At 32.7% G+C, this 13738-nt stretch overlaps 2 protein-coding genes across 2 annotated transcripts; both read right to left on the bottom strand.

Annotated features, from left to right (window-relative positions):
- Positions 1-4601: 4601 nt before the first annotated feature.
- LOC119605162 (39S ribosomal protein L51, mitochondrial) lies at positions 4602-5353 on the bottom strand. Its single transcript, XM_037958140.1, has one exon. It carries the CDS (start codon positions 5241-5243, stop codon positions 4710-4712), a length of 534 nt encoding a protein of 177 aa, XP_037814068.1. The 5' UTR covers positions 5244-5353; the 3' UTR covers positions 4602-4709.
- Positions 5354-6070: 717 nt separating this feature from the next.
- On the bottom strand, positions 6071-12866 carry LOC119604573 (transcription elongation regulator 1). Its single transcript, XM_037957271.1, has 9 exons — positions 12536-12866; positions 10813-12461; positions 10616-10743; positions 10338-10546; positions 10127-10277; positions 7238-7654; positions 6835-7169; positions 6432-6764; positions 6071-6368 (listed from the first exon to the last, which is right to left on the bottom strand). The coding sequence occupies exons 1-9, from the start codon at positions 12733-12735 to the stop codon at positions 6242-6244; spliced, it is 3549 nt and encodes a 1182-aa protein (XP_037813199.1). The 5' UTR covers positions 12736-12866; the 3' UTR covers positions 6071-6241.
- Between the last annotated feature and the right edge of the window lie 872 nt (positions 12867-13738).

Genomic DNA, 13738 nt, shown 5'->3' with positions numbered 1-13738 from the left:
AGACTAAACTATATGAAATGGCTCAAATCAGATGGTTGAATGAAACCTGTCTCACTTCGAGGTCAATTTGGCCTCTATACGATGCTCCCAGGTCAAACTTATTACTAAGCTTTCGCTGGGAACAGATAAGAATGCTGGTATCAGTCAACAATTGGCAATCACGCCAGAAGAATGCGTCTCGAATAAAATGACTTTGCTGCTCTATGGATGAGCTATCTGGGATATGCCTTAAAAATATCTTAAACTTTGTGAATCCATTCGGCTGGTTTAAATCTGGAAGTAGGGAGTAATATTTAAATGTATCTCAACGGGCCCGCAACTGGGTGGACCCATGTGAGCCACTCATGATTGATTTAGCGGCTACCCTTCTTATAAAACAGACACTTTTTTCAAAGAATTCCATTGTGTTTCTTCAGAACAAGTAGAACGAAGGAAATCTGTTGGAAACGTAAGAAAACTAAAACAGAGAGAGTGTAATCGTAGTTTTTATATACATAGTTTGAATATGGTCTTTCAATTTACAATGATAACACACTTTTTGTTTGTCCCAATCTCTCGAAGTATATTCCACAGCAGAATTTGCAGGTGCGTCCTTTATTTGACGTTGATAACCTTTGACCTAACTGTATGTTCTATGGAAACAATGTAAATAGTTTTTTGCTTCTCCTGTAAAATTTTAAAAATGTGAGATAGGGCCGTTTGCGTTTAAGGTGACGATATATAAAACATCAATAGAACACTAAAATCCAACGTGTATTTTTCTTTACGACATCATAAAATGTTTCAAACTTCATGTGCAGAATTTGCATTCTTAATGAAAAACAATTGCGCATCTTCCACCGCTCATGTCGATCTTAATCAGCCGTTTGGCAACATTGACATTCTGCATTACGATTGCAGTGCTGACTTCATGTAGGATAGACCTGTTCGGAAATGCATCACTGTGTTGCATTTGATGCGCAGTACGTTCCAAACAAAACGATAATAAAATTACGACATGTTACGATACAACCAGATCCAAATATCTTGGGAGTGATACTATTCCGGATATAACATTCCACACGAACACTGATTTTTACCAAACAAACGTTTCTCTTACATGAAAAAGAGCGCACAACAGGCCCGATAGTGGACTAGGTGTATTTCTTCAGATTTGATGTAATATACATCCTCCTATCAATCTAACCTAACGACACAACCATACAACACCGATTGTGAATTGGACAAATGTTTGTTGTGATATTTGTTGTATTGTGATATTTATTGATCGTGTAACATGAAATATTGACAGATCGTTTCATACCGCAGAATAGCAAAGTTCTCTAAAATCCAAAATTAGTACCAATAATAGAGTTTCTAAATTCCGGTACTTTTTTCAATCAGCCTTTTTGTTGGCCTCGACAAAGTATTTATAGTTAGAAACAGTCCCATTATCTCAATCTCTGGGGGATAAGAGTTCTAAAGTTAACGTAAGTTTTAATATAATTTGCTTAAGACTTAAGTTTAATTTCTTCGCTTTTGGAGATGTGTAAAACCCGCTATAAACGTAATATATCTGATAACAATATCTTGAAAGTTTGGAAGTTTTTTATATAAATTTATTTTATTTAAGTTTAATTTTAAATAAACTAATTTAAAGCATCGGATATGATACACTGATTCAATCATAATTTTTTTAAATAGTATTTACTATTAAGTGAAATCATTACCAGTAAACAAATTATGCAAAAGTTTCATTAATTTATCTAATATTTTAAAAAATTTATGAATAAATCTTCTAATGGAATAACCGAAATTTCCCGACAAAACTTCCCCAGGATTTACGAAACAAATACTAACGGGCATTGCCGGTAAAAATTCCCCGCTTAGAAACCCTAATCAATATTTGTCAGGGATAAGGTGATAAATGATATTTCTTTATTTGCTACTTCTTAAGAGTTTCAGTTTTGTGGCCATATAAAAAATCCTTTCAGTTTTTCTTAAACTAAATTAAACTTTTGTTATCAAAGAAAAAAAATCCTTATAACTCCTCCTATTAACCTACCAAAACCTCTAAATTCATTTAAACACACAATATTTTTTTACAAAAAAATATATATAAAAATTAAAAAACAAATAAATGTCTTCAATAAACTGAAAATAGCGTATATAAAATAGTGATGATTAGTGTAGACATGTACTATATACATAATTATACTAGAAATCAATTAAATTTAACTTTAAAAAATTTAATAAAATTCACAAAAAAAAACACATAATAAAAATTCATAGAATTAATAAGAACAGTCCCTTAATATTACAAAATAATAAAAGCTGATAGATTCGATTTAAAAAAAAACATCTGCTAAAGAATTTAACAGAACAGCTCAGCTTTTATTAAAAACATATAAAAATTTATGATAATTAATAGAAACCATAGAAAATTATGAAAAAAAAAAATAAGAAAAAAACTATATTTTAATAGAAATAAAGAAACATACGTTGTGCCTAAGCATCAATCAATACAACATTAAAGAAAATAATACAGAAATTCCAAAGTCCCCCCAAAAAAAAAATAACGAGAAATTTATATTAATTATAAAAGGTCTAATATAGGAACAATTGTAATATGTAATATGAAAATAAAAGTCTTGCCTTAGAATAGTTAAAAAGGGAATTTTTATTATTTTATATTGTTGTTTTCAGTTCAAAATGTTCTTTATCGCAGTTATCTTTCGCATGTCTAACTAGGTTTGAACCCCCTTAAGAAACACTAAATTTTTTATTTAATGCCCTAAAATATGCTTTAAATTTATATTTAATAAGAATTTTTGCGGCAAATGTTAAAACATTTTAAAAACTATGGGTTGGTTATATTTTTTAACAAAAAATTTTTTTTAATTAATTCTTTTGGCAAGACTATTTTTATTCAACAATTAGATTTTAATAATTTCATACATATTTAGTTTTTCAAATATGTACTCCTTAAGTTCCTAAAGACTTAATACAAATTTTAGTTTAAAAATAACAAATCCCAAGAAGACAACAACAAAACGCGAATCTGAAAATTAGTTTTTGAATTGAAATATTTCCACTAAACAATAAAAGTAACAATAAATAAGAATTTATTATGAAATTACTAATAATTAACGAATATTTATTTAATTCAACATTTATTACATAAAAAAAACAAACATAATAAAACAACAATAATAAAAAAACCAAAAACATTCGTTCGTTCATTAAACACAAACATAAATTAGATGATTTAAAACAGTGACTAACAAAACATGAAAATATAAAAAAGGTATTGCATGTAATTTTTATTTGTTTAATACTGAACAAAATGAAAAACTAATAATAAAAAGAAACAATAATAAACAAAAAAAAATGCATGTAAAAAGAAGAAAATAAATATTAAATAATAAAATCACATAAAATATATGAAAATTTGTTTAATTTCGCCAAAGTGTGCCTTGGACGCAGGGCCACCTCTGCTCTTCTAGACGACTGGTTTATTACACTTTTGGGCATTTGCCCGAAACAACCTTTTATATCTAGGGAGTGGACCATCCCAGAACGTCAATGACGAGAGCATTGACTGCCATTTTGGTCCAAAAGGCGAAAGACCTCAACATCGCTTCATTCGTCTTCTCTTCTTTCGTTAATATCTTGTGGAGAGGCACTTGGCATCTCCTGCACACCTGCCTCCCGAACAAGTTGCGGAAAGACCCCTTGGTTTCTCCCAGCCTCGCCATTAGGAAGTTTCTTCTTTGCGGTCTGACTATTAGCAAACTCCTCGTCAAAGGGCAAAGACTTTATCCGGCACGAAAGGGTACATTTGACATCTGCGGAATGCCATCTATAATTAAGTCGGTCAGTACCTGCCCTTCGTGCTAAACTATTCTGGCATGCAGGTCAGTAAGGATGACATGTACTGTACAACTACAGAACATCTTCTCTGACCGTGACGTCCGAATTGTTCCTACCTTTTGCGAGTTCAAATGCTTCTGTCGTGACCCTTACATCATCCTTTTGTCATTTAAACGCTGTTATGGCGTAAATGATACGGGAAACTACTACATTTTACTTTAACATAGTCTCTTTATGCGCTAACTAGCCACACAGGCCTGAGCCTCAACGCAAACGTCAAACAGTATGGAGGAAATTCTTACTGAATAAAAGCCATTATAGGCCCATACGGTAAAGAAGTCATGATCACAACTACGTATAATAGTTAATCCTATAGAAAATTATCAAGTATAATTGTTTTCTATAGAAAATTGTGCGTATAAAAGTTTTTTCATAGAATATATTGTGTATAACAGAAAAAAGTTTATCTGACTACTGGTACACAATTTCGTCTTCTTTGCTAATAGATTTCCTGAATAATCACCGTCTTACTTATAATAAAGAACAAGCTGCCAAGTATATTTTCCTTATGGAAAATATACATAATGTCTCTAAAATATACTGCAGCAGAAACACCACTTTCCTTTCTTTTATCTAAACTGCAATTAGTGCACTGCACTTGCTCACCCCTCGAATTTATCAAGTAACAAAGTAAATTCCTTTCCAATGATTCCTCCGTACAGTAATTACAAAAAAAGAAACAATTCCAATTCGATTTTAAAGTAACAATAAAATTGCAATTTATTCTTACAGAATCAATCATCTATAACATTAATTCAAAGCTCCAATATACTAGATACAAAATGAAATATTCCCATTTATTGCTTAGAGAAGCCAGTTTTCGTTTTACGATTCAAGAACTTATACAAATATAAAATACGCTTTTGTAAATGTTTCCATTTGGTAGGGCGGGCAACTGGATAAAGTGTCTTCGAAAGCATTTTACGTTTTCGCAACAAGACTTGATATTCATTACCGGACACACCACGCAACCAGGAAGGTACCGAATACAAAACTTTTGTTGGATGTAAACGTTCATTGCCCAAAATATCAATGTAATCATTCTGACCGAATAGGGCACGTTTTGTATTCCAGGCATTTTTGGGACGATAATCAGGCATAGGCAACTTTTGGCCATTATCCAGATGAGGTAATAAACCTCCTTGTAAGAGATGATCTTTGTAGCCATGACGGCGGACTAAGGGTCCTCGTGCTCTTTTTTCCTCGAACGATAGCTGTCTGCTGTTCAAGAGGGCACCGGTAGCTGCAGGTGTAAGATTTGCTGTAGTCGATTTACATAATTTTGTTAAACCATTGATTGTAGTCCTCAGCGTATTTGTTAGCAAGGACATTTTTGGTATAAATTTTAATTGATAAAATTCACTAAATAATTAGATAATTTCACTCTGCACACCAAAAAAGAAAACACTGAATGTGAAAAATATGAAGTCATTCACAATAGACCTGCTAACAGCTGTTGAAGTTAAACATTAACAATAAACGGAAATGGAATGGAAAGAAACAGGTATAATCACAATAAAAGCAATGTTATGTTATTCACAATAGTATTTTGACCGTTAAAAAGCAATTATATCTGTCAACAAAACATGAAACTAATTTTGTAAATTTTATTAATAATCTTCCTTTTTGTATTTATTTATTTACGAAAAACCAACCGAGCCCATAGGGCCATATATAGTTGGTAGACTATCTTTTTCAAAATTAAACAAATTAAAAAGTTATATTTATTAACTGCCTTAGTATTTATTGGAATTTTCAAAGTTCGAGTTACAAACCTTGTTAAAACTCATTTCCACACGTACTTTAAAAAAAAATCTTTGTTCTCTGAAGTTTTTTGTGTAAAATATTTCCAGAATTTACATTTTACAAAAAATGTTTCACAAGAAATCCGCCAAACATATTTTATTCTGTTTTATCATAAATAAAAAAATTAATTTTTTTAAAAGTGACCAAAAGTGTTAAAATTAATTTATTTAATTATAGTTTCTTTTAAATGAAAACATTTGTGAAATGTAAATTTTTCTTTGTTATATTATGTATGTATAAATTTGCACACAAATTAAAAAATAATAAATTTATAGATAAATTAAATCTATAAATTTAGCAAGAAATAAACAAACATAATTATTTATGCCCTGTCATTATGATTTTCTCAATAATAATTTTATAATATTATATTTGTATGATTTCTTTTTTAAGAAAATAAAAAATACTTTGCAAGATATGCATATAGGAGGAGACAAAGAAAGGATAAAGATAATAAGGTTTATATTATAATATAGATTTAGAAAAATATGACGATTTTTATTAAAGTTTTTTCTACCACATTTTATTTGATGCGGCGTGTAGCATCTGACGCCGTAGGTGGTGGCGGTGGTCCACGTTTGTGTAATTCCTCTAAATAGTTGATGACAATAGCGGTGCGTTCTTCAGCTAAGTGTTCTATTATTAAATATCTAAAATGAAGGATATTTTCAGTTTATAATATTTCAGGGAAATATATTTATTATTTCTTTTACCTTTTGTCCATTTTTAAAATATCTTGTATTTCTTTAAGATGATTTGGATTTTCTTTGACTAGTTCATGACTTTTGTGTGTTATAAGTTTACATTCCTTAAGCAATTCCTTGAGAGCGCTTTTGGCGGCCAATGTTTTATCCACTATATAATCCCTGAATTCACGTTCACATTTTTCGGAATTATTATATTTCAAATAACGTGGATCCTCTTTAATGAGTTTCTTAATATCCTTCCAAGAACTGGTCAATTGCAAAGTGGTGATTTCATCTAACATTTCACGGAATTTTTCACGTTTCTTTTTCATTAAATTATCAATGTGTTCATTGAAGATTCTTGTTTTTGTAATTAAAAATAAAAAAAAAATTAATTTCCTATTTTGTTTGATAAGTATGATTTAGTTACCTTTCACGTTCATCGCGATCAAGATATTCAACTAATTCCCAACGATGATCTTTGCGCAACTGACGCTTGACTTCCTTCCAGGTGAGATCGGCATTACGTACTAAATCTGTAAGTAAAGCATTGAAGTGACCAACTGCCTCTTCACGTTTATGCAATTCACGTTCCTTATCACGATCACGCAAATGACCAGCCAATGTCCTATGTACTTCCTTCTCTCGCTCACGTATACTCTGTTCGGCTCTCAATTGACGATCACGTTCCTTCTGTAGACGTTCAGCTTCCTGTTCCTGTTCGCTGGCAGAATGCTCCTCCTCCGTAGGCTGTTCTCCCTCTTCCTACAAACCCACAAAAACAACAAAAATAATAAACAATATTCTAGACGTTTTTTGCCTCTTCAACTCACATAATCATCATTTTTCTTTTTATCATCTTTGTCTTTGCTGCTCTTTTCCTTATCTCTGTCTCTTCTGTCCTTGTCCTTCTCCTTGTAATCCTTATCCTTACCATCTCTATCCGAACGATCCTTGTCACGGCTACGGCTGCGATCACGGCGATCTTTGTCACGACGATCACTTTTACGTTCCGATTTCCTTTCCATCTCTTCACGCTCTCGATCCTTTTTGCGATCTTTTTCCTTACGTCTCTTCTCATCCTTCTGCATACGCATATATTCATGGAAATAGTCCTCCCTGTACATAGAATTCTCTACCGCACGATAACGAGAATCTCCTTCAAACTTCTTCTTCACCTCATGCCAACGACAATGACGATCCAAAGAATCACCTCGTTCACGCAACATTTCAATAAAATCTTTGCGTATCTATTTGGTTGTTGCAACCAATATAAATGGTTATCCAGCACAAAGACAAATCGAAATAGAAGGGAGAGAAAGAGAATAAATACAAGTCTTTTAGTTTTTTTCAAATGAAATAATTGATGTTTTTTGTGGGAAATTAAAACTTATATCGATTATAGGATTTTAAAAACTACCTTAGTTCTTAGAAATAACTTAAATAGTTTAATTACGTTTGTGGTGGCTGAAAAAGAAGTTGCATTATTTAGTTTACAATTAAAATGAATCTAACAGTTGACTTAAATATAATAAATAAATTAAAAATTTGTGTACGCCAGGCATGAAGGTTTTTTTAATCTCTTTTGAACGGAAGGACGGACAGACGTACACAATAATAATAATAAAGAAAATGTAACAAGATAATATGAAAAACAGTGAAATGTACGTGTAAATAATATTTAATCTAATTAATACTAGAAAAAAGAAAGAGTTATTGATAATTTCCGAAAAAGTAAAATTCGGTTTTTGATGTTTTATTTAAATTATTTAAATATTGTTCGAGATATTGCAAAATCGAGGAGTTGTGGTTAAACATATCTCAGCTTTGGATCATCTTTAATAATTTTACAAATTATGAACTGGTCCACGATTTAGAATCGTAAAATTAGAAAATTTTTATATACAAATTGCCAAATCGACATCTTTATCTTTATTGATATTTATTTAAAAAAATATTTTAAAATGTTAGGAAAGATCTTGATAATAACCCAAAATGGAGGAGTCATAGTTGAACATATGTATATTATCCATGCATTTAATTTCTTTCTCAAATTATAAACTGTAATGTAAAAGAGATTGATATATAATTTGGAGTCGTAAGCTAGGGAAGTTAATTTTGAAATAGATGCCAAATCGAGACCTTCCTCAATTTTAAAAATGGTTAATTTCCAAAAGAATCGTTTCAAAAGCAATACAAAGTTTTGACTAAAGCTTTGCTTAAATTTATATAAAATATTAAGACAATCAAGTGAAATAAAATATAAAAAAAATTGGAAAACACTTTACAAATATCATTTACACGCACATCTCAGACACGCTGAAAAAGAATTTATAAATGATTAGTTGTTTTTAAACATAAATATTTATTATGTTTTCATACTGTTTTGTTTTTTTTTTTTGAGAATCAATCGTACAGCAAAATAGCAGCTTCGCAAATGCAAACGACACACACGGAGATTGGATAATTTTGGAACAATCTGGACATAAAGCAGCAGCAATCAAACCAAAATACAAGAAAACAGTACAATACAATGGCACAACATAGACATAGATAAATCCATGATGTTTGATGATTTCTGCCTCCGTCTATGATTGAAGTATGTCTATCCGAAATCCTCTATTTAGCCTAACAGAAGGGGGTAAATCACCAACGATATAAATCAGCATAGTTTTGTATTTGTGATTTTTTTGTAATAGTTTTTTTTTTTTATATTTTTATCAACATTCAACTGATTCTGTTAGAATATTATTTTTTATTTTTTGATTTCATTGGATAACTCACCACACTCGCTGTGGAAAATTAAGGCTCTAAGGTTAGGGTTATTATTGTGGTAAACAGGTGGTGGGTTGTTGTAGTTGTTCACTCAGCTCAATACCATCATGCATGATTGATAACGTCAAAGTCCTCGGGGGGTTTCTTCTCAATAGTCGGCTATGTTATGAAATTGTGGTAAGTTGCACGTTCGGTAGGTAGGTTGATTGGTTGTTTCGGTTGTGTGTAAAAAAATGTTTGGTAACAAAAAAATGTTTTTGCTAAACAAGATTTTCTAAAAATTTGTACTAAAGCGATTTAACGCACTTACGCTATCCCATGTGTTTAAGTTTGTTTGTTTGCTTATCTTTCTATCATTTAAAATTTGTCTGTTTTGTTAAGTAACCACCTTCGATCAATCAATTAGAATTTGGGGGTTGCTCTCGCACATACCCACATCAATATTCTCACATACACTCACACGGAAAAAGAGAAAGAGTAGAGGGAGTGGTAAGTAGTTGCCTTTTAATCACATCCTTTCAAGTTTCAATACCTTTGTATTCATTTCATCGCATTTGGCAATAAAATGTAAAATTAACACACACTCTCACACACACAAAGTGGTTGGTGGTTGGATATTGTGATCGAAAGGCTGAAATCTATACAAGTTTTGTAGTTTTGTTTTTTTTTTTTTTGTGGGTTGAAAATTAAATAGTCATAAGTAAAATATATAATATATAAATTTAATTAATATTTGTTTTCTAAAATTTTGCAATCATTATTTACATTTTATAAAAAGAACAAGAATATATAAATATTGTAAATTTATGTAAGTGAATACATAAAACCACGGTTGTATCATCATTATTTATTGCTTGTAATACGTAATATTGAAAATGGATATAAAGATTGAATTCCAAAAAAAAAAAAAGAAATTCAATTTTATTTAGTATAATTGTTACACATACCTGTTCTTTTTTCTGTTGTTTTTCTTCTTTCTCTCGTCGCCTTACATCCAAGAGATATTCATTGAAGAGCGATTCACGCTCGCGCACTTTTTCAATTGCCTTGTAACGTTCATCTTTACCATAGCGCTGACAAAAATCACTAAATGAAGATCTAAAAAAAGTAATTTATTGAAAATTATTCTTCACAGAGTTTTAAAAGTCAATAACTTACTTTCCATGCAGCTTAGCATCCTCCAAAAGTTTACGAAAATCATCTCTCTTTTGTCTCATTTTATTGCGTTTCTCCTTGCGCTCCTCTTCTGCACGATCTTTAACGTATTTTTCAAAAACTTGTTTGCGTTCCTTAGATGTTAGCAATAGATAGCGTGGGTCGAATACAATCTTATGTAGTTCTTTTTCCCAAGTGCTAAAAGCCGAAACCTGCAAATACATTTGCAATAAGTATTAGTTGTTGTCTTTAATATGTGTGTAACTTTTATTAATACGTACATCTTTTTCACGTAACATTTCCTTAAATTGTTTTACTCGTGTTTCCAAGGGTACAAGAGCACGTTCTTTAGCGGCTCTTACCTCAGCCTCAATAGCGGCTTCAATGGCATCGGTCTTTTTGGATTTGGCTTTTTGAAAAAAAAAAAAAAAAACAAATATTAATAATTATTTTTTCATAAAACTTTCTCTCAACCTACTTAAACGTGTTTTCTTAGCTGTAACTTCTTCAACATCTGATTCGGATTCTGTTTTTATTTTAATAATCTCATCATCGTCATCATCCTCCTGCATATGAAAATCACCAAGCTCTTTCGTTAGATTTGAAACTGAAGTCATCTTTGCCCTGTCTCTTTCACTTTCCAACTTGTCTGCCTTTGAAGCCATGACCCCTTTAAGTTGTTCCGGTGGATTGTTAATGGCTTTGTCGACTTCTTCGCGTTCCAGTAAATCTTCTGGGCGTTCCCAAACAGAAGTGCGCGTTGAGGGATTATAGAAGAAAACTCTAGCATCACCGGTCCAGACAACACACCAGGGAGTGCCTGGTATTGGTGTGCTAGAGATGGGCCTCGATTTATCCACCGGCTTAGCTGCAGCAGTGGTTTTCTTTTGTTCATCTTCTTTTTTGCGTTTTTCTTCGGCATTCTTCTTGGCTTCTTTTTCCATAGCGGCTGTTTTGGACGATTCATTCATAGGTTTAATACCAGCGGCGGCGGCTGCTGCTGCAGCGGCTTGGGCATATGCTATTGCTGGATCCGCGGTGAAAGCCGGATTCGGTGCCTGCATATGCATTAAAGGATTTGCCATCATATGCGGTGGCATGCCAGAAACTAAAGATGGAGTGGGAGGAGCCGCCGCAGTAGGTTGCGGTGTAGCGCCATGAGCGGCCATTCGTGCAGCTTCCATATCACGTAAAGCTTGTGGTTTTTCCCAAACACTTTCACCCCTACCGGCATGATAATAATACGGACGACCATCCGGAGCTCTATGTTCCGACCATTCTGCAGCTCTGGCTATAACAGCCGGGTCAATAACACCAGGTTTTATTATGAGATTTTTAGCCGGTTTTTCTTGGGCAGCTGCTGGTGGATGCATATGCTGATTCCAATGCATAGCTGCCCATGGTGCAGCTCCGGGAGCACCTGGAAAACCGCCACCATATCCAGGAGGAGGCATACCAAATGGAGGTTGGTTGAAATTTGGCGGATGCATGCCTGCGCCAAAGAAAGGTGGAGGCTGTTGATGTAATCCTGGAGGATGTTGGTGTTGAGGTCCTGGCGGCATACCCGCTGGTGCCAAATTAGGTGGTGGTTGTGATAATGGTTGTTGGCCTGGAGGCGGTTGTGACATCATGCCCGGCGGAGGCTGTGATGTAATTGTTTTTTCTGGAATAGTAGTTGCACTGTCAGCTTTTTCTTTGACTGCTTCCTCGGCACTCCCATTAACTATATTGGTGGCCCCACTGGATGGTGCTTGGTTACCTTGCGATGGTTGTTGCAGTTGTTGTTTTTTATTCATTTCTTCAATTTCGGTTTGTGTCATAACCTTAATATTTGGTCCCTCTGGTTTTGTCCATGTCGTTTCCCTAGTTAGGGCATGATAATAGTAAGATTTACCATCTTCCGTTTTAGTTTCCACCCATAACTCCAACTGGGGACCACCTGGCGGCGCGCCAGCATTATGTCCAGAATTATTTTGTGAATTTGGATCAAATGGACGATTAAAGTGTGTAGCACCTCCCCTACCGCCACCGCGGTTAAAATGCATTATTAAGCCTCCACGTCCCCTAAATGATCCTGGTGGCCCACCGCCATGTCCGGCAAATGGCACAGGATTTTGTGCAGGTGTCCTAACACCATGCAAAAATTTAATAAATGTTCATTCTTATAACTAATGATATTAATATCAAATAATAAAACTTACCAGGATTCCTTACTAGGAGCCACAACTTCTGGTGTGCCCGTCTCACTTAAATTTTCATTTGCCGCACCATTAATGGCGTTGTTCACAGGCGGTGCTGTCTTTACACCATCGAGATTTTCTGAATCTGCTTTTCCCTCACTATTAGAAGATTCAATAGATTTTGCATTTATATTTTTGCTTACATCAGTAGCAACCTCCATTATGCGTAATATTTTATTACTTTTTCACAATTTTTACTTTATTTTAATAATTTTCTCACACAGCATATAGAAAAAAATTTGTAGTCGATTTTTTTCTCACTATGGAAATGTCAAACAATCGTAAAAATGATATTGCCAGATCAAAAACATTAAACTTTAATTTATTTGGCAACTTTTTTTTTTTGTATTTACGATTACTCCACACGCATTTCGATAACTCGAAAAAAAACATATGGAGGTTCTAGCGACCTGCACTATATAATTATTTGGCTGTCATACGACAAACTGCCATCACCAATTATATGATAAATCAAATGTCAAATATTCATTAAATATTGAGTTCGATATCATTTAAAAAAGGATTTTTTTGGGGGTTAAAAAAGGGTAAAAACGTAAATTCGGTAACCTCAAATCTCCTAAACTAGAAAAGTTACAAAAACAGTTAAAGCTTATCGTCGTTCATTTAAAAAAAGCGGACAGGTGTCCGCAAAGTATTTAATAAAGTACCCTACAAGAAATGTATGACCGAAACTAACACATACAAAATGATTTCACTAACACTCTTGCAACATTTTTTTTATAAAATTTGCTAAAAAAAAATAGTTAATGGATAATTCCAAGGTATATTTATTTTATTTTTTTATGCTTTACGCTGTGATAGAAATAATACATCAGTAGTGCCAGTCAAATGACCTATCAAATGACTGTCACTGTTCTTGTTGGGTAGCGACATCTCTTGTTGTACAACAACATCTACAACAACCACTTGTATTTTGTTTTTGGAATAATTTAAGATTGTGTCAAAATAAAATTTCCTTGAACAACAATGTGAACAAAACATAAATAAAAAATATTACTTTTAAGTTAAAAATATTAACGATTTAATTATATTAATATAGATTATACAATTTATTACACTTTTAAACTACTTTAAAACCACTTTTAATTCACTAAATTTTAACAAATAGCAAAACACAATTTAAAAATGGCGACGTAAACAATG

The sequence above is a fragment of the Lucilia sericata genome, unplaced genomic scaffold (assembly GCF_015586225.1).
Source record: "Lucilia sericata isolate MDLA Ls3-8-SP2 unplaced genomic scaffold, ASM1558622v1 Contig000014F_arrow, whole genome shotgun sequence".
In the NCBI taxonomy this organism is placed as follows: Eukaryota; Metazoa; Arthropoda; class Insecta; order Diptera; family Calliphoridae; genus Lucilia; species Lucilia sericata.
The sequence above is the reverse complement of the archived record's forward strand: the minus strand, read 5'-3'. Positions and strand labels throughout refer to the sequence as shown.